Source organism: Ranitomeya variabilis, chromosome 2, assembly GCF_051348905.1.
Source record: "Ranitomeya variabilis isolate aRanVar5 chromosome 2, aRanVar5.hap1, whole genome shotgun sequence".
In the NCBI taxonomy this organism is placed as follows: Eukaryota; Metazoa; Chordata; class Amphibia; order Anura; family Dendrobatidae; genus Ranitomeya; species Ranitomeya variabilis.
Window position 1 is genome coordinate 417,624,173 of NC_135233.1, and position 19,074 is coordinate 417,643,246.

Consider the following 19,074-nt stretch of genomic DNA (forward strand, 5'->3'; position numbering starts at 1 on the left):
CTGTATTATACCCCAGAGCTGCACTCACTATTCTGCTGGTGCAGTCACTGTGTACATACATTACATTACTGGTCCTGAGTTACATCCTGTGTTATACCCCAGAGCTGCACTCACTATTCTGCTGGTGCAGTCACTGTGTACATACATTACATTACTGGTCCTGAGTTACATCCTGTGTTATACTCCAGAGCTGCACTCACTATTCTGCTGGTGCAGTCACTGTGTACATACATTACTGATCCTGCATTACATCCTGTATTATACCCAAGAGCTGCACTCACTATTCTGCATGTTACTAAGCTTGTAGATGTACAGCTCCTAGTAGCTGAGCTCCTAACATTCAGTAGAGGGGGTGTTTAGTATTTTCAGCACAAAAATTACACTTTTCAAAATCCAAATCAGTGGTTCTGTCTGTGCAGACACTGAACAAGCAGGGCTGTTACCCAGCAATGTCAGCCATTGAGGGGGCAGATACAGTGACGTATCACCTCTTAGGTAAGTGGCTGTCTGCAGTGTTCTGGGTTCTTTCTTGATTTTAAAAAGATATATCTGGGATCGCAATGTGTGGCTCCTGGTGCTTTGGCTCTAGTGACCTCGTAGTAACATATTTGTTACTTTCTAACGGTTTTATTTTTTTCATCGGCAATTTTTAGAAATAAGTGTGTCATTGTGTACAGTGTGAAACGACTGCTCTCCCCAAAGAGTGAGATTACGAAAGACAGGTCACAATAAGCCCGGAGAATGGGGCAGGCGCGAGGTGTCACTTACTGATCCAATTACTTCCAGTGTCATTACTGGGGGCTCGTGTCTCCGCGCTCGGCTGCCCGTCTTCATCTGTGAGGCTGATACATTATTACGGCTTCCGCTAATGACTTTCTTATTTATTGTCAGTTTAATAGTGCATTGTAATGCTGCGCCAACACCAACAAGCCCAGAGCATCGGGTAATGTGACAGGTTAATACCAAACACCTCCATCATTAGGAAACCACAAGTGCAGGAGAGCTGCTTACTTACACATAGCCTGGAGGCAGCAAGTGACGGTGGAGGAAGCTCCATCTCAGCCATTGTGGTTTTCATCAGCACACGATCATAAACACATCTAATTAGCGGCTGTGTAATAATGTTGTCGTGGTAACATAGCATCTCCTGGACGGGTCATCAGCTACTGGAGAAGCTGGGTCACAAACAATATGGCTGCGCTACAATGGGAGCATTGTGCAATCAGATAGACATGAAGTTCAGGGGCTGGAGAAAGCCCAGTGATAAATTAAATTTGAGGTCAACTCAGGTCCTAAGGGTAAGTAGTGGCCTGGGATATTCAGACGAGGCGTCCTACTGGGGGATGAAAAAAAAAAAAAATCTCGTCAACAATGGGTCTGAGTGATATTTCCAGGTTTTCCTTCTTGTTTGTGACGGTGCGAAGAATCTGTGGCTTTAATATTAGCATGACAGCTTTCACCTTACGGTATAATATGTGATCAAGCCCTGACTGTCCCCTCCGTTACAACTATTTCCCCAGCTGTTTATACTGGCTACAATATTTCCCCGGTTGTGCTCGGCTCTTTCCTGACCATTATAATACTACTCCGGTTGTGCTCGGCTCTTTCCTGACCATTATAATACAGCTCCGGTTGTGCTCGGCTCTTTCCTGACCATTATAATACCGGTCCGGTTGTGCTCGGCTCCTTCCTGACCATTATAATACTGCTCTGGTTGTGCTCAGCTCTTTCCTGACTTTTATAATACTACTAGATGGTGGCCCGATTCTAACGCATCGGGTATTCTAGAATATGCATGTCCACGTAGTATATTGCCCAGTGACGTAGTATATTGCCCAGTGACGTAGTATATTGCCCAGTGACGTAGTATATTGCCGAGTGACGTAGTATATTGCCCAGTTATGTAGTATACAGCACAGAGCCATGTAGTATATTGCCCAGTTACGTAGTATATTGCCCAGTTACGTAGTATACAGCACAGAGCCACGTAGTATATTGCCCAGTGACGTAGTATATTGCCGAGTGACGTAGTATATTGCCCAGTTATGTAGTATACAGCACAGAGCCATGTAGTATATTGCCCAGTTACGTAGTATATTGCCCAGTTACGTAGTATACAGCACAGAGCCACGTAGTATATTGCACAGCGACGTAGTATACAGCACAGAGCCACGTAGTATATTGCCCAGTTACGTAGTATATTGCCCAGTTACGTAGTATATTGCCCAGTTACATAGTATATTGCCCAGTGACGTAGTATATTGCCCAGCCACGTAGTATATTGCCCAGTGACGTAGTATGTTGCCCAGTGACTTAGTATATTGCCCAGTGACATAGTATACAGCACAGAGCCACGTAGTATATTGCCCAGTGACGTAGTATACAGCACAGAGCCACGTAGTATTTTGCCCAGTGACGTAGTATACAGCACAGAGCCACGTAGTATATTGGCCAGTTACGTAGTATACAGCACAGAGCCACGTAGTATTTTGCCCAGTGACGTAGTATACAGCACAGAGCCACGTAGTATACAGCACAGAGCCACGTAGTATATTGCCCAGTGACGTAGTATACAGCACAGAGCCACGTAGTATATTGCCCAGTGACGTAGTATATTGCACAGAGCCACATAGTATATTGCACAGAGCCACGTAGTATATTGCCCAGCCACGTAGTATATTGCCCAGCCACGTAGTATATTGCCCAGCCACGTATGTCACAGGTTTAAAAATAAAAAATAAACATACTCACCTTCCGAGGGGCCCCTTGTAGTTCTGTCGCCTGTGTTCGGTTCAGGCGGCAGCTTCCGGTCCGAGGGTGTGATGACGTCGCGGTCACATGACCGTGACGTCACGGCAGGTACTTCTCGCGCAGGCGCGCAGGGCCTGCGATGATGTTGTGGTCACATGACTGTGACATCATGGCAGGTCCTTCTCGCGCAGGCACGCAGGGCCTGCGATGACGTCGCGGTCACATGACCGTGATGTCATGGCAGGTCCTTGTCACACACCAACCTTAGCACCGGAACCTGCCGCTTGCATGGACCGGTCACCGGAGCGTCGGAAAGGCGGCGGAAGGTGAGTATATAATGATTTGTTATTTTTATTATTTTTAACATTAGATGTTTTTACTATTGAGGCTGCATAGGCAGCCTCAATAGTAAAAACTTGGTCACACAGGGTTAATAGCGGCAGTAACGGAGTGAGTTACCGCAGCATAACGCGGTCCGTTACCGCTGGCATTAACCCTGTGTGAGCCGTGACTGCGGGGAGTATGGAGCGGGCGCCGGGCACTGACTGCAGGGGAGTAGCGAGGGACTAATCGGACTGTGCCCGTCGCTGATTGGTTGCGGCAGCCATGACAGGCAGTTGGCGAGACTAATCAGGGAATGAATATCCGTGACGGAAGTTGCCGACAGAAAGACGGAAGTACCCCTTAGACAATTATATATATATATATAGATTCCGGTTGTGCTCGGCTCCTTCCTGACCATTATAACACTGCTCCGGTTGTGCTCGGCTCCTTCCTGACCATTATAATACCATTCCGGTTGTGCTCGGCTTTTTCCTGACCATTATAATACTGCTCTGGTTGTGCTCGGCTCTTTCCTGGCCATTATAATACTGCTTGGGTTGTGCTTGGCTCTTTCCTGACCATTATAATACTGCTCTGGTTGTGCTCGGCTCCTTCCTGACCATTATAATACTGCTCTGGTTGTGCTCAGCTCTTTCTTGACTATTATAATACTATTCCAGTTGTGCTCGGCTCCTTCCTGACCATTATAACACTGCTCCGGTTGTGCTCGGCTCCTTCCTGACCATTATAATACTACTCCGGTCGTGCTCGGCACCTTCCTGACCATTATAATACTGCTCCGGTTGTGCTCGGCTCTTTCCTGACCATTGTAATACCGCTTCGGTTGTGCTCGGCTCCTTCGTGACCATTACAATACTGCTCCGGTTCTGCTCGGCTCTTTCCTGACCATTATAATACTGCTCTGGTTGTGCTCGGCTCTTTCCTGACCATTATAATACCGCTCCGGTTGTGCTCGGCTCCTTCGTGACCATTATAATACTATTCCGGTTGTGCTCTGCTTTTTCCAGACCATTATAATACTGCTTCGGTTGTGCTCGGCACCTTCCTGACCGTTATAATACTGCTCCGGTTGTGCTCGGCTCTTTCCTGACCATTAAAATACTACTCCGGTTTTGATCGGCTCCTTCGTGACCATTACAATACTGCTTCGGTTGTGCTCGGCTCTTTCCTGACCATTATAATACTACTCCGGTTCTGATCGGCTCCTTCGTGACCATTACAATACTGCTCCGGTTGTGCTCGGCTCCTTCCTGACCATTAGAATACTGCCCTGGTTGTGCTCGGCTCTTTTCTGACCATTATAATACCGCTCCGGTTGTGCTCGGCACCTTCCTAACCATTATAATACTGCTCCGGTTGTGCTCAGCTCTTTCCTAACCATTATAATACTGCTTGGTTTGTGCTTGGCTCTTTCCTGACCATTATAATACTGCTCTGGTTGTGCTCGGCTCCTTCCTGACCATTATAATACTGCTCTGGTTGTGCTCAGCTCTTTCCTGACTATTATAATACTATTCCAGTTGTGCTCGGCTCCTTCCTGACCATTATAACACTGCTCCGGTTGTGCTCGGCACCTTCCTGACCATTATAATACTACTCCGGTTGTGCTCGGCTCTTTCCTGACCATTATAATACTGCTCCGGTTGTGCTCGGCTCCTTCCTGACCATTATAATACTGCTCCGGTTGTGCTCGGCTCTTTCCTGACCATTATAATACTGCTCCGGTTGTGCTCGGCTCCTTCCTGACCATTACAATACTGCTCAGGTTGTGCTCGGCTCCTTCCTGACCATTAGAATACTGCTCTGGTTGTGCTCAGCTCTTTCCTAACCATTATAATACCGCTCCAGTTGTGCTCGGCTCCTTCCTGACCATTATAATACTGCTCCGGTTGTGCTCAGCTCTTTCCTCACTATTATAATACTATTCCGGTTGTGCTCTGCTCCTTTCTGACCATTATAATACTGCTCCGATTATACTCGGCTCCTTCCTGACCATTATAATACTGCTCCAGTTATACTCGGCTCCTTCCTGACCATTATAATACTGCTCCGGTTATACTCGGCTCCTTCCTGACCATTATCATACTGCTCCGATTATACTCGGCTCCTTCCTGACCATTATAATACTGCTCCGGTTATACTCAGCTCCTTCCTGACCATTATAATACTGCTCCGATTATGCTCGGCTCCTTCCTGACCATTATAATAATGCTCGGCTATTTCCTAACCATTATAATACTGCTCCGGTTCTGCTGAGCTCTTTCCTGATCATTATCATACTGCTCCGATTATACTCGGCTCCTTCCTATTATCATGCTGCTCCTATTATACTCGGCTCCTTCCTGACCATTATCATACTGCTCCGATTATACTCGGCTCCTTCCTGACCATTATAATATTGCTCCAATTATACTCGGCTCCTTCCTGACCATTATAATACTGCTCCGATTATACTCGGCTCCTTCCTGGCCATTATAATACTGCTCCAGTTATACTCGGCTCCTTCCTGACCATTATCATACTGCTCCGATTATACTCAGCTCCTTCCTGACCATTATAATACTGCTCCGGTTATACTCAGCTCCTTCCTGACCATTATAATACTGCTCCGGTTGTGCTCGGCTCCTTCCTGTCCATTATAATACTGCTCCGGTTGTGCTCGGCTCTTTCCTGACCATTATAATACTGCTCCGGTTGTGCTCGGCTCCTTCCTAACCATTACAATACTGCTCCGGTTGTGCTCGGCACCTTCCTAACCATTATAATACTGCTCTGGTTGTGCTCAGCTCTTTCCTGACCATTATAATACTGCTCCGATTATGCTCGGCTCCTTCCTGACCATTATAATAATGCTCGGCTATTTCCTAACCATTATAATACTGCTCCGGTTCTGCTGAGCTCTTTCCTGATCATTATCATACTGCTCCGATTATACTCGGCTCCTTCCTGACTATTATCATGCTGCTCCTATTATACTCGGCTCCTTCCTGACCATTATCATACTGCTCCGATTATACTCGGCTCCTTCCTGACCATTATAATATTGCTCCAATTATACTCGGCTCCTTCCTGACCATTATAATACTGCTCCGATTATACTCGGCTCCTTCCTGGCCATTATAATACTGCTCCAGTTATACTCGGCTCCTTCCTGACCATTATCATACTGCTCCGATTATACTCAGCTCCTTCCTGACCATTATAATACTGCTCCGGTTATACTCAGCTCCTTCCTGACCATTATAATACTGCTCCGGTTGTGCTCGGCTCCTTCCTGACCATTATAATACTGCTCCGGTTGTGCTCGGCTCTTTCCTGACCATTATAATACTGCTCCGGTTGTGCTCGGCTCCTTCCTAACCATTACAATACTGCTCCGGTTGTGCTCGGCACCTTCCTAACCATTATAATACTGCTCTGGTTGTGCTCAGCTCTTTCCTAACCATTATAATACCGCTCCAGTTGTGCTCGGCTCCTTCCTGACCATTATAATACTGCTCCGGTTGTGCTCAGCTCTTTCCTCACTATTATAATACTATTCCGGTTGTGCTCTGCTCCTTTCTGGCCATTATAATACTGCTCCGATTATACTCGGCTCCTTCCTGACCATTATAATACTGCTCCGGTTATACTCGGCTCCTTCCTGACCATTATAATACTGCTCCGGTTATACTCGGCTCCTTCCTGACCATTATCATACTGCTCCGATTATACTCGGCTCCTTCCTGACCATTATAATACTGCTCCGGTTATACTCAGCTCCTTCCTGACCATTATAATACTGCTCCGATTATGCTCGGCTCCTTCCTGACCATTATAATAATGCTCGGCTATTTCCTGACCATTATAATACTGCTCCGGTTCTGCTGAGCTCTTTCCTGATCATTATCATACTGCTCCGATTATACTCGGCTCCTTCCTGACCATTATCATGCTGCTCCTATTATACTCGGCTCCTTCCTGACCATTATCATACTGCTACGATTATACTCGGCTCCTTCCTGACCATTATAATATTGCTCCAATTATACTCGGCTCCTTCCTGACCATTATAATACTGCTCCGATTATACTCGGCTCCTTCCTGGCCATTATAATACTGCTCCAGTTATACTCGGCTCCTTCCTGACCATTATCATACTGCTCTGATTATACTCGGCTCCTTCCTGACCATTATAATACTGCTCCGGTTATACTCGGCTCCTTCCTGACCATTATAATACTGCTCCGATTATACTCGGCTCCTTCCTGACCATTATAATACTGCTCGGCTCTTTCCTGACCATTATAATACTGCTCCGGTTGTGCTCGGCTCTTTCCTGACCATAATAATACCGCTCCGGTTGTGCTCGGCTCCTTCCTTACCATTAGAATACTGCTCTGGTTGTGCTCAGCTCTTTCCTGACCATTATAATACTGTTCTGGTTGTGCTCGGCTCTTTCCTGACCATTATAATACTGCTCCGTTGGTGCTCGGCTCCTTCCTGACCATTATAATACTGCAGTGGTTGTGCTCGGCTCCTTCCTGATCATTAGAATACTACTCTGGTTGTGCTCGGCTCTTTCCTGACCATTATAATACTGCTCCGGTTGTGCTCGGCTCTTTCCTGACCATTATAATACTGCTCCGGTTGTGCTCGGCTCCTTCCTGACCATTATAATACTGCTCCGGTTGTGCTCGGCTCCTTCCTGACCATTATAATACTGCTCCGGTTGTGCTCGGCTCTTTCCTGACCATAATAATACCGCTCCGGTTGTGCTCGGCTCTTTCCTGATCATTATAATACTGCTCCGGTTGTTGTCGGCTCCTTCCTGACCATTAGAATACTGCTCTGGTTGTTCTCGGCGCTTTCCTGACCATTATAATACTGCTCCGGTTGTGCTCGGCTCTTTCCTGACCATAATAATACTGCTCCGATTGTGCTCGGCTCCTTCCTGACTATTATAATACTGCTCCGGTTATACTCGGCTCCTTCCTGACCATTATAATACTGCTACGATTATACTCGGCTCCTTCCTGACCATTATAATACTGCTCGGCTCTTTCCTGACCATTGTAATACTGCTCTGGTTGTGCTCGGCTCTTTCCTGACCATAATACCGCTCCGGTTGTGCTCGGCTCCTTCCTGACCATTAGAATACTGCTCTGGTTGTGCTCGGCTCTTTCCTGACTATTATAATACTGCACCGGTTGTGTTCGGCTCTTTCCTGACCATAATAATACCGCTCCGGTTGTGCTCTGCTCTTTCCTGATCATTATAATACTGCTCCGGTTGTGCTCGGCTCTTTCCTGATCATTATAATACTGCTCCGGTTGTGTTCGGCTCCTTCCTGACCATTAGAATACTGCTCTGGTTGTGCTCGGCTCTTTCCTGACCATAATAATACCGCTCCAGTTGTGCTCGGCTCTTTCCTGATCATTATAATACTGCTTCGGTTGTGCTCGGCTCCTTCCTGACCATAATAATACTGCTCCGGTTGTGCTCGGCTCTTTCCTGACCATTAGAATACTGCTCCGGTTGTGTTCGGCTCCTTCCTGACCATTAGAATACTGCTCTGGTTGTGCTCGGCTCTTTCCTGACCATAATAATACCGCTCCGGTTGTGCTCGGCTCTTTCCTGACCATTATAATACTATTCCGGTTGTGCTCAGCTCTTTCCTGACCATTATTTTACAGCTCCGGTTGTGCTCGGCTCTTTCCTGACCATTATAATACTATTCCGGTTGTGCTCGGCTCTTTCCTGACCATTATTTTACAGCTCCAGTTGTGCTCGGCTCTTTCCTGACCATTATTTTACAGCTCTGGTTGTGCTCGGCTCTTTCTTGACCATTAGAATACTGCTCTGGTTGTGCTCGGCTCTTTCCTGACCATAATAATACCGCTCCGGTTGTGCTCGGCTCTTTCCTGACCATTATAATACTATTCCGGTTGTGCTCAGCTCTTTCCTGACCATTATTTTACAGCTCTGGTTGTGCTCGGCTCTTTCCTGACCATTATAATACTATTCCGGTTGTGCTCGGCTCTTTCCTGACCATTATTTTACAGCTCTGGTTGTGCTCGGCTCTTTCCTGACCATTATAATACTATTCCGGTTGTGCTCGGCTCTTTCCTGACCATTATTTTACAGCTCCGGTTGTGCTCGGCTCTTTCCTGACCATTATTTTACAGCTCTGGTTGTGCTCGGCTCTTTCCTGACCATTATAATACTATTCCGGTTGTGCTCGGCTCTTTCCTGGCCATTATTTTACAGCTCCGGTTGTGCTCTGCTCCTTTCTGACTATTATAATAATATTCCGGTTGTGCTCGGCTCCTTCCTGACCATTATAATACAGCTCCGGTTGTGCTTAGCTCTTTCCTGACTATTATAATACAGCTCCCGTTGTGCTCAGCTCTTTCCTGACTATTATAATACTGCTCCGGTTGTGCTCGGCTCCTTCCTGACCATTATAATACTGCTCCGGTTGTGCTCGGCTCCTTCCTGACTATTATAATACTGCTCCGGTTATGCTCGGCTCCTTCCTGACCATTATAATACTGCTCCGGTTGTGCTCGGCTCTTTCCTGACGATTATTTTACAGCTCCGGTTGTGCTCTGCTCCTTCTTGGCCCAGTTTAGTGTTACCAGCGCACACCTCTGTCTGTGCAGATGTTTGGTGCAGGGACGGACTGTGTTTGCAGGTGTGTGCTGTTCTCTGCTCAGTGTCTGAACCTGTCCCTATTGTTCTTCCTCACAGGTGATAACTATCCCGTGCAGTTCATTCCATCATCAATGGCAGCTGCTGCCGCCTCTGGACTCAGCCCCTTACAGCTTCAGGTATGTGCAAAGCAAAAGGGATAAAAACCAAATCTTAACTGGGGGAAGCACTGCTGAGAGGTTCTGGCCATCCATGTTATCTGACCTCTCATTGGACCAGGTCAATTTCAGCTACTCCTTACTGCCCTGAACTGTGTCAGTTTTCACTGAAACCAAGACTGTGCTCTGAAATCTAATATTGTGTAGATCTATCTCATATAGGGGAGAATCACAGAGTCCTGAATTATAGTACCCCTGCATCTAAGAATATTGGGTGTAATACTGGCTGCCGAGTGTCAGTATCTAAGCCTATGATGCGTGATTATCATGTGATGCTGTGTGCTGAGAAGAGTATCTAATACAATGTACGACACTATGAGCGGACGCTGTATCTAAAGGCTCATTCAGACCCCCATTTTTCAGGTACAAGTGCTATCCCTATTTTCCATAGATCACACTCGTGCCTACGACAGTGTATGCGGCAGTTCATAAATCACAAGTAGTCGGCACGAAGTAACGGAGACTTGTCTGATATTGATCCGACTGTCCGATCAAAATCACCACTCACTGGGTCAGTAAAAAAAAGCCGACCGCACTGAGACAGTTAGCAATCTGTTCATCGTTCACAGACTGGTTGATAGGAGAAGCAGGAAAACTGATGGAGCGCGGACAAATCTCTGATCACTAACATTGATGAAACTCAGACAGTTCTCATTGTGCAACATCTGAATGGGCCCCAAGCTGATCCTGTGTGATACAGAGCACAGAACCTCTCTGGGAACGATCCCGTGTGATACAGAGCACAGCACTTCTCTGGGAACGATCCCGTGTGATACAGAGCACAGCACTTCTCTGGGAATGATCCCGTGTGATACAGAGCACAGAACCTCTCTGGAAACGATCCCGCGTGATATGACACACAGAGCACAGAATCTCTCTGGGAACGATCCCATGTGATACAGAGCACAGCACCTCGCTGGGAACGATCCCGTGTGATACAGAGCACAGCACTTCTCTGGGAACGATCCCGTGTGATACAGAGCACAGCACTTCTCTGGGAATGATCCCGTGTGATACAGAGCACAGAACCTCTCTGGAAACGATCCCGCGTGATATGACACACAGAGCACAGAATCTCTCTGGGAACGATCCCATGTGATACAGAGCACAGCACCTCGCTGGGAACGATCCCGTGTGATACAGAGCACAGCACTTCTCTGGGAACGATCCCGTGTCATACAGAGCACAGCACTTCTCTGGGAACGATCCCGTGTGATACAGAGCACAGCACTTCTGTTACGCTTTTGGGACCAGGAGAACAAGATAGGTGAACCCACTGAACCGAAACAGCGAACCTCCCCAGGACGAGTGGACCAGATAGACCACCCCCTATACAGGGAGCGTTAGGAGCAGGCCCAGGGGAGACTACTGCACGGCAGCTGGTACCAAGGCAGGGATGACGGGAGAAAACAAAACAAGAAAGATGAAGAGAAGCGGAAAATGGGAAACAGACTAAACAGGAGGAGAATGGGAGACAAACCGGTAGACAAGATGAGGACACTGGACCACGGACAGAAGGACTAAACTGAGGAACAGGAGCACAGGGGAAACGGAGACACAGGAGGACTGGAGCTGAAAAGAAGCACGTAAAAAGGCAAGGGTTAGGCACAGAAACGAGAAACTAGAAACATAAGACAATACGAGAAGAGAACGCAGAGTACGCAGAGAAGCGAGAGAGCCAGAGACACTTGCAAAAGAACAAATGACAAACAGGCACAGGTGAAAGGAAGAGGCGATCTTAAGTGCAGAGCGGCAGCGTACCTTCCAGGTCATGGTCCTCTAGGACCACAGAGAGCAGCGGGAGGAGCGTCAGTACAAAAGAACAATGTGCGCGTGCGCAGAGAGGCCTAATGCGCGCGCGCCCGACAGGAAGCAGGAGCCGGGAGAGCGAGCAGAGGAGACGGCGCTGGAGGAAGAACAGGAGCGCGCCGGGACGCCGTGGAACGGTAAGTATGAGCAGACAGCAGGGGCCGTGGCGGTGATAACGGCGACCTGACAGTACCCCCCTCCTTACCTCACCCCCTCCTATGACCAGAAAGAAATCTAGCCAAAACTCGAGGAGTTTGGATGTTCTCCCGAGGTTCCCAAGATCTCTCCTCCGGACAAAAACCCTTCCAATCCACCAGAAAAAAGGTCCTCCCCCTCACTTTCTTCATGGCTAGAATGTCCTTGATCTCAAAAACATCATCAGCGGAGGCCGGCCGAGAAGAATGAGTAGAAGAGGCATGAAACTGGTTGAGGACAAGTGGCTTCAGAAGGGAAACGTGGAAGGAATTAGGAATACGGAGCGAGGGAGGTAGCTTCAACTTGTAAGAGACATCATTAATACGGGTCAAGATCTCAAAAGGTCTAATATAACGGGGACCCAATTTACGTGAAGGAATCTTTAAGTGAACAAATTTAGAGGATAACCATACCCTATCACCAGGACGATATAACGGAGGATCTAAGCGCCTCTTGTCAGCATGCCTTTTCATTCTGTCACGCGCAAATTCAAGAGCGGTCTTGGTCTCCTGCCAGATCCTGGAGAACTCCCCGGACAGAAGATCAGCCGTCGGTACCCCCGAGACAGGAGGAACCGGTAGAGGTACACCAGGATGTTGTTCGTAGACGATAAAGAAGGGCGACTTGGAAGAAGATTCACTGGGATGGTTGTTGTATGCGAATTCAGCCCACGGAAGAAGATCGGACCAGTCACTGTGATGAGAATTGGAAAAATGACGAAGATAAGTCACCAGAGTCTGATTAGTGCGTTCCACTTGACCGTTGGTCTGTGGGTGGTAGGCAGAAGAGAAGTCGAGCGAGATGTTCATAAATTTACAGAGAGCTCTCCAGAACCGAGAGGTGAACTGAACTCCTCTATCCGAAAAGATATGTTGAGGGAAGCCATGAATACGAAAAATATGGCGAACAAAATTTTTTTCCAAATCAGGTGCAGAGGGTAAACCAGTGAGGGATGAACTGTCGGTAATAATTCGCTAAACCGATGAATCACTGGATAGCTTTGGTACCTAGAGGACGAGGCCAATTGAGCACGGCGGACACTTTCTCCGGGTCCATACATAAACCAGAGTCGGAGATAACGTATCCCAGGAAAGGAAGAGATGACTGCTCAAAAGCGCACTTCTCGATCTTGGCGAATAGGCGATTCTCCCTCAGACGCAGAAGAACAAGACGAACGTCCCTTCTGTGAGAAGACAGGTCAGGAGAGTAAACGAGAATGTCGTCCAAATATACCACCACACAAGAATACAAAAGATCTCGGAAAATGTAATTCACAAATTCTTGGAATACTGCGGGGGCATTGCATAAGCCGAAGGGCATGACCAGGTACTCATAGTGACCATCTCTGGTGTTGAAAGCGGTCTTCCACTCATCTCCGGAACGAATTCGGATAAGGTTGTAGGCCCCACGAAGATCCAATTTAGTAAAAATTCGTGCACCCCGTAGCCGATCGAAAAGTTCAGGAATGAGAGGAAGTGGATACTTGTTCTTGATAGTAATTCAATTAAGACCTCGGTAGTCAATGCAGGGACGGAGAGTTCCATCCTTCTTCTTGACAAAAAAGAAACCTGCGCCCGCAGGAGAGGAGGACTTCCGGATGAAACCCCTGGCCAAATTTTCCTGTACATACTCGGTCATAGCTTGAGACTCAAGAGGATTCAGCGGGTAAATGCGTCCCCTGGGTGGAGTTGAACCAGGAACGAGGTCGATCGGGCAGTCATATGGACGATGCGGGGGCAAGTTCTCCGCCTCTTTCTTGTCGAAGACATCAGCAAAGGAATGGTAGGCCGAAGGCAAACCTGCCGGAGGAGAAATAGAGACAGACGAGCTTAATGGAAGAACAGGACGCAGACATCTAGTCTGACAGGAATGACCCCATCGGAGGACGTCACCAGACCGCCAATCCAAAACAGGCTCGTGTATTCTTAACCATGGAAGACCTAGAAGAAACGAATGAGACAGCAATGGCAACACGTAAAAGGCAATCTTCTCCCGATGCAAAGCTCCGATTTGCAGCTCCACTTCTTCGGTGACCAAGGTAACGGTCTCCTGCAAGGGCCGACCGTCAGCTGAAGCTAACTGCCGAGGAGATTCCAAGGATCTGACAGGAATTTGAAACCTACTGACCGCCTCGAGTTGAATAAAATTCCCAGCCGCTCCAGAGTCAACATAAGCTACCTCAGAAAAACGAGAAGAACCAACATGCAACAGAACAGAGATAGTAAAAGGTAGAGAGGTATCACTATCACCTAGGTAGGCCTCCCTTACCTGTCCTAGGCGGAAGCGTTTCCCGGCTTCACCGGACAGGAACGTAGAAGATGGGAGGCGCTGCCACAGTAAAAGCAGAGACCCTGTGCAAGTCTCTCCTTACGACGCTGTTCCGCCGGCTTGATACGGTCCACTTGCATAGGTTCAGGTGCAGAGGCTGTAGAAGAAGAGGCCGGTAGAGAATGAGGAGGACTGCGAGAAGACGGAACTGGTCGGGGCAATCTCCTCTCCCTGGCAGATTCATGGAGACGTTCCTGAAAACGCAAATCTATGCGGGTTGCCAGGGAAATAAGATCCTCCAGGGATGTTGGAGTATCTCTACCCGCCAACTCGTCCTTAATTCGACCAGACAGACCGCGCCAAAAAGCCCCAACCAAAGCCTCATTGTTCCAGCCCAGCTCGGAGGCCAAAGTACGAAAATGAATGGCGTACTGGCCGACAGAAAGGGAACCCTGGCGGAGATTAAAAAGAGACTCTGTGGTAGAAGCTAACCGCCCTGGCTCATCGAAAACCTTACAAAAAGTCTCCAGAAACGAAGAAAGTTGGGAGACGAGAGGATCATCTCGTTCCCAGAGGGGATTGACCCAGGCCAGAGCCGCTCCCTCCAAGTGAGACACAATAAATGCCACCTTAGCTCGGTCAGTGGGGTATTGTTGTGGCAGAAGTTCAAAGTGCAACTGGCATTGATTTAGGAAACCCCGACACAATTTGGGATCCCCGCTATACCGTGGAGGTCTAGCCAGACGAGGAGGTGGGTGAGAGGCCGTAGTTTGGGCAGGAGCAGAGGCGGCAGTTTGTAGGGTCAGCAAACGGTTATCCACCGAAGCCATGTAATTTAGTATGTGGCCCTGGGTGTCGCGTTGCTGGGCGAGCTCCTGCTGGAGACCAGCCAGCTGGGTAGCGCTCCCCGGGTCAGAGGGTTGAAGAGCTGCTAAACGAGACTCCATAGATTTTAGAAAACCTATAATCCTGGTTTGGTTCTCCCGCAGAAACAAGAGTTCCTTTTGGGTGGAAACGGAAGTACCAGCGGGGTCCATGGCCTGTTTGTACTGTTACGCTTTTGGGACCAGGAGAACAAGATAGGTGAACCCACTGAACCGAAACAGCGAACCTCCCCAGGACGAGTGGACCAGATAGACCACCCTCTATACAGGGAGCGTTAGGAGCAGGCCCAGGGGAGACTACTGCACGGCAGCCGGTACCAAGGCAGGGATGACGGGAGAAAACAAAACAAGAAAGATGAAGAGAAGCGGAAAACGGGAAACAGACTAAACAGGAGGAGAATGGGAGACAAACCGGTAGACAAGATGAGGACACTGGACCACGGACGGAAGGACTAAACTGAGGAACAGGAGCACCGGGGAAACGGACACACAGGAGGACTGGAGCTGAAAAGAAGCATGTAAAAAGGCAAGGGTTAGGCACAGAAACGAGAAACTAGAAATGTAAGACAATACGAGAAGAGAACGCAGAGTACGCAGAGAAGCGAGAGAGCCAGAGACACTTGCAAAAGAACAAATGACAAACAGGCACAGGTGAAAGGAAGAGGCGATCTTAAGTGCAGAGCGGCAGCGTACCTTCCGGGTCATGGTCCTCCAGGACCACAGAGAGCAGCGGGAGGAGCGTCAGTACAAAAGAACAATGTGCGCGTGCGCAGAGAGGCCTAATGCGCGCGCGCCCGACAGGAAGCAGGAGCCGGGAGAGCGAGCAGAGGAGACGGCGCTGGAGGAAGAACAGGAGCGCGCCGGGACGCCGTGGAACGGTAAGTATGAGCGGACAGTAGGGGCCGCGGCGGTGATAACGGCGACCTGACAACTTCTCTGGGAATGATCCCGTGTGATACGACACACAGAGCACAGTACCTCTCTGGGAACGATTTCGTGTGATACTGCGCACAAAGCACAGTATCTCTCTGGGAACGATCCCATGTGATACGGAGCACAGAGCGCAGCATCTCTCTGGGAACAATACCGTGTGATACAACACACAGAGCACAACACCTCTGTGCTCCGTATCACACGGTATCGTTCCCAGAGAGATACTGTGCTCTGTGTGTCGTATCACATGGGATCGTTCCCAGAGAGATGCTGTGCTCTGTATCACACGGGATCATTCCCAGAGAAGTTCTGTGCTCCGTATCACACGGGATTGTTCCCAGAGAGGTGCTGTGCTCTGTGTCGTATCACAAGGAATCGTTCCCAGAGACGTTCTGTGCTCCGTATCACACGGGATTGTTCCCAGAGAGGTGCTGTGCTCTGTGTGTCGTATCATACGGGATCGTTCCCAGAGAGGTGCTGTGTTCTGTGTGTCGTATCACTCGGGATCGTTCCCAGAGAGGTGCTGCGCTCTGTGCTCCGTATCACATGGGATCGTTCCCAGAGAGGTGCTGTGCTCTGTATCACACTGGATCGTTCCCAGAGAGGTGCTGCGCTCTGTGCTCCGTATCACACGGGATCTTTCCCAGAGAGGTGCTGCGCTCTGTGCTGCGCTCTGTGTTGCGTATCACATGGGATCGTTCCCAGAGAGGTGCTGCGCTCTGTGTGTCGTATCATGTGGGATCATTCCCAGAGAGGTGCTGTACTCTGTGTGTCGTATCATGTGGGATCGTTCCCAGAGAGGTGCTGTACTCTGTGTGTCGTATCATGTGGGATCGTTCCCAGAGAGGTGCTGTACTCTGTGTGTCGTATCACACGGGATCGTTCCCAGAGAGGTGCTGTACTCTGTGTGTCGTATCATGTGGGATCGTTCCCAGAGAGGTGCTGCGCTCTGTGTGTCGTATCATGTGGGATCGTTCCCAGAGAGGTGCTGCACTCTGTGTGTCGTATGACACGGGATCGTTCCCAGAGAGGTGCTGTACTCTGTGCTCCATATCACACGGGATCGTTCCCAGAGAGGTGCTGTACTCTGTGCTCCATATCACACGGGATCGTTCCCAGAGAGGTGCTGTACTCTGTGCTCCATATCACACAGGATCGTTCCCAGAGAGGTGCTGCGCTCTGTGTGTCGTATCATGTGGGATCGTTCCCAGAGAGATGCTGTACTCTGTGCTCCGTATCACACGGGATCGTTCCCAGAGAGGTGCTGCGCTTTGTGCTCTGTATCACATGGGATCGTTCCCATAGAGATGCTGCACTCTGTGTGTCGTATCATGTGGGATCGTTCCCAGAGAGGTACTGTACTCTGTGCTCCGTATCACACTGGATCGTTCTCAGAGAGGTGCTGCGCTCTGTGTGTCTCATGTGGGATCATTCCCAGAGAGGTGCTGTACTTTGTGCTCCGTATCACACGGGATCATTCCCAGAGAGGTGCTGCGCTCTGTGTGTCGTATCATGTGGGATCGTTCCCAGAGAGGTGCTGTACTCTGTGCTCCGTATCACACGGGATCGTTCCCAGAGAGGTGCTGTACTCTGTGCTCCATATCACACGGGATCGTTCCCAGAGAGGTGCTGCGCTCTGTATGTCGTATCATGTGGGATCGTTCCCAGAGAGATGCTGTGCTCTGTGCTCCATATCACATGGGATCTTTCCCAGAGAGGTGCTGTGCTCCGTATCACATGGGATCGTTCCCAGAGAGGTGCTGTACTCTGTGCTCCGTATCACACGGGATCGTTCCCAGAGAGGTGCTGTACTCTGTGCTCCATATCACACGGGATCGTTCCCAGAGAGGTGCTGTGCTCTGTGTGTCGTATCATACGGGATCGTTCCCAGAGAGGTGCTGTGCTCTGTGCTCCATATCACATGGGGTCTTTCCCAGAGAGGTTCTGTGCTCCGTATCACATGGGATCGTTCCCAGAGAGGTGCTGCGCTCTGTGCTCCGTTTCACACGGGATCGTTCCCAGAGAGGTACTGTGCTCTGTGCTCCGTTTCACACGGGATCGTTCGCAGAGAGGTGCTGTGCTCTGTGCTCCATATCACATGGGATTGTTCCCAGAGAGGTGCTGCGCTCTGTGCTCTGTATCACTTGGGATCGTTCCCAGAGAGGTGCTGCGTACTGTGCTCTGTATCACATGGGATCGTTCCCAGAGAGGTGCTGCGCTCTGTGCTCCGTATCACATGGGATCGTTCCCAGAGAGGTGCTGCGCTCTGCGCTCTGTATCACATGGGATGATCCCGTGTGATACAGAGCATAGCACCTCTCTGAGAACGATCCCATGTGATACGGAGCGCAGAGCGCAGCACCTCTCTGGGAACAATCCCATGTGATACGGAGCACAGAGCGCAGCACCTCTCTGGGAACGATCCCGTGTGGGATCGTTCTCAGAGAGGTGCTATGCTCTGTATCACACGGGATCATCCCATGTGATACGGAGCACAGAGCACAGCACCTCTCTGGGAACGATCCCATGTGATACGGAGCACAGAGCGCAGCACCTCTCTAGGAACGATCCCATGTGATACAGAGTACAGCACCTCTCTGGGTACGACCCCGTATGATACGGAGCACAGAGCACAGCACCTCTCTGGGAACGATCCCATGTGATACGGAGCACAGAGCACAGCACCTCTCTGGGAACGATCCCATGTGATACGGAGCACAGAGCGCAGCACCTCTCTGGGAACGATCCCATGTGATACGGAGCACAGAGCGCAGCACCTTTCTGGGAACGATCCCATGTGATACAGAGTACAGCACCTCTCTGGGAACGATCCCATGTGATACGGAGCACAGAGCGCAGCCCCTCTCTGGGAACAATGCCATTTGATAAGGAGCACAGAGCGCAGCACCTCTCTGGGAACAATTCCATGTGATAAGGAGCCCAGAGCGCAGCACCTCTCTGGGAACAATCCCATGTGATAAGGAGCACAGAGCGCAGCACCTCTCTGGGAACGATCCCGTGTGATACAGAGCACAGAG

The 19,074-nt window shown here is 49.3% G+C and overlaps 1 protein-coding gene across 13 annotated transcripts in view; it reads left to right on the forward strand.

Annotated features, from left to right (window-relative positions):
• SOX6 (SRY-box transcription factor 6) overlaps positions 1-19,074 on the forward strand; it is a 739,261-nt gene that overhangs the window by 627,549 nt on the left and 92,638 nt on the right. For all 13 annotated transcript variants that reach the window (XM_077286580.1, XM_077286586.1, XM_077286588.1 and 10 more), the window contains one exon: positions 9,829-9,908. In XM_077286580.1, coding sequence (XP_077142695.1) covers positions 9,829-9,908 — 80 coding nt within the window. The remainder of the gene's footprint in view (positions 1-9,828; positions 9,909-19,074) is intronic.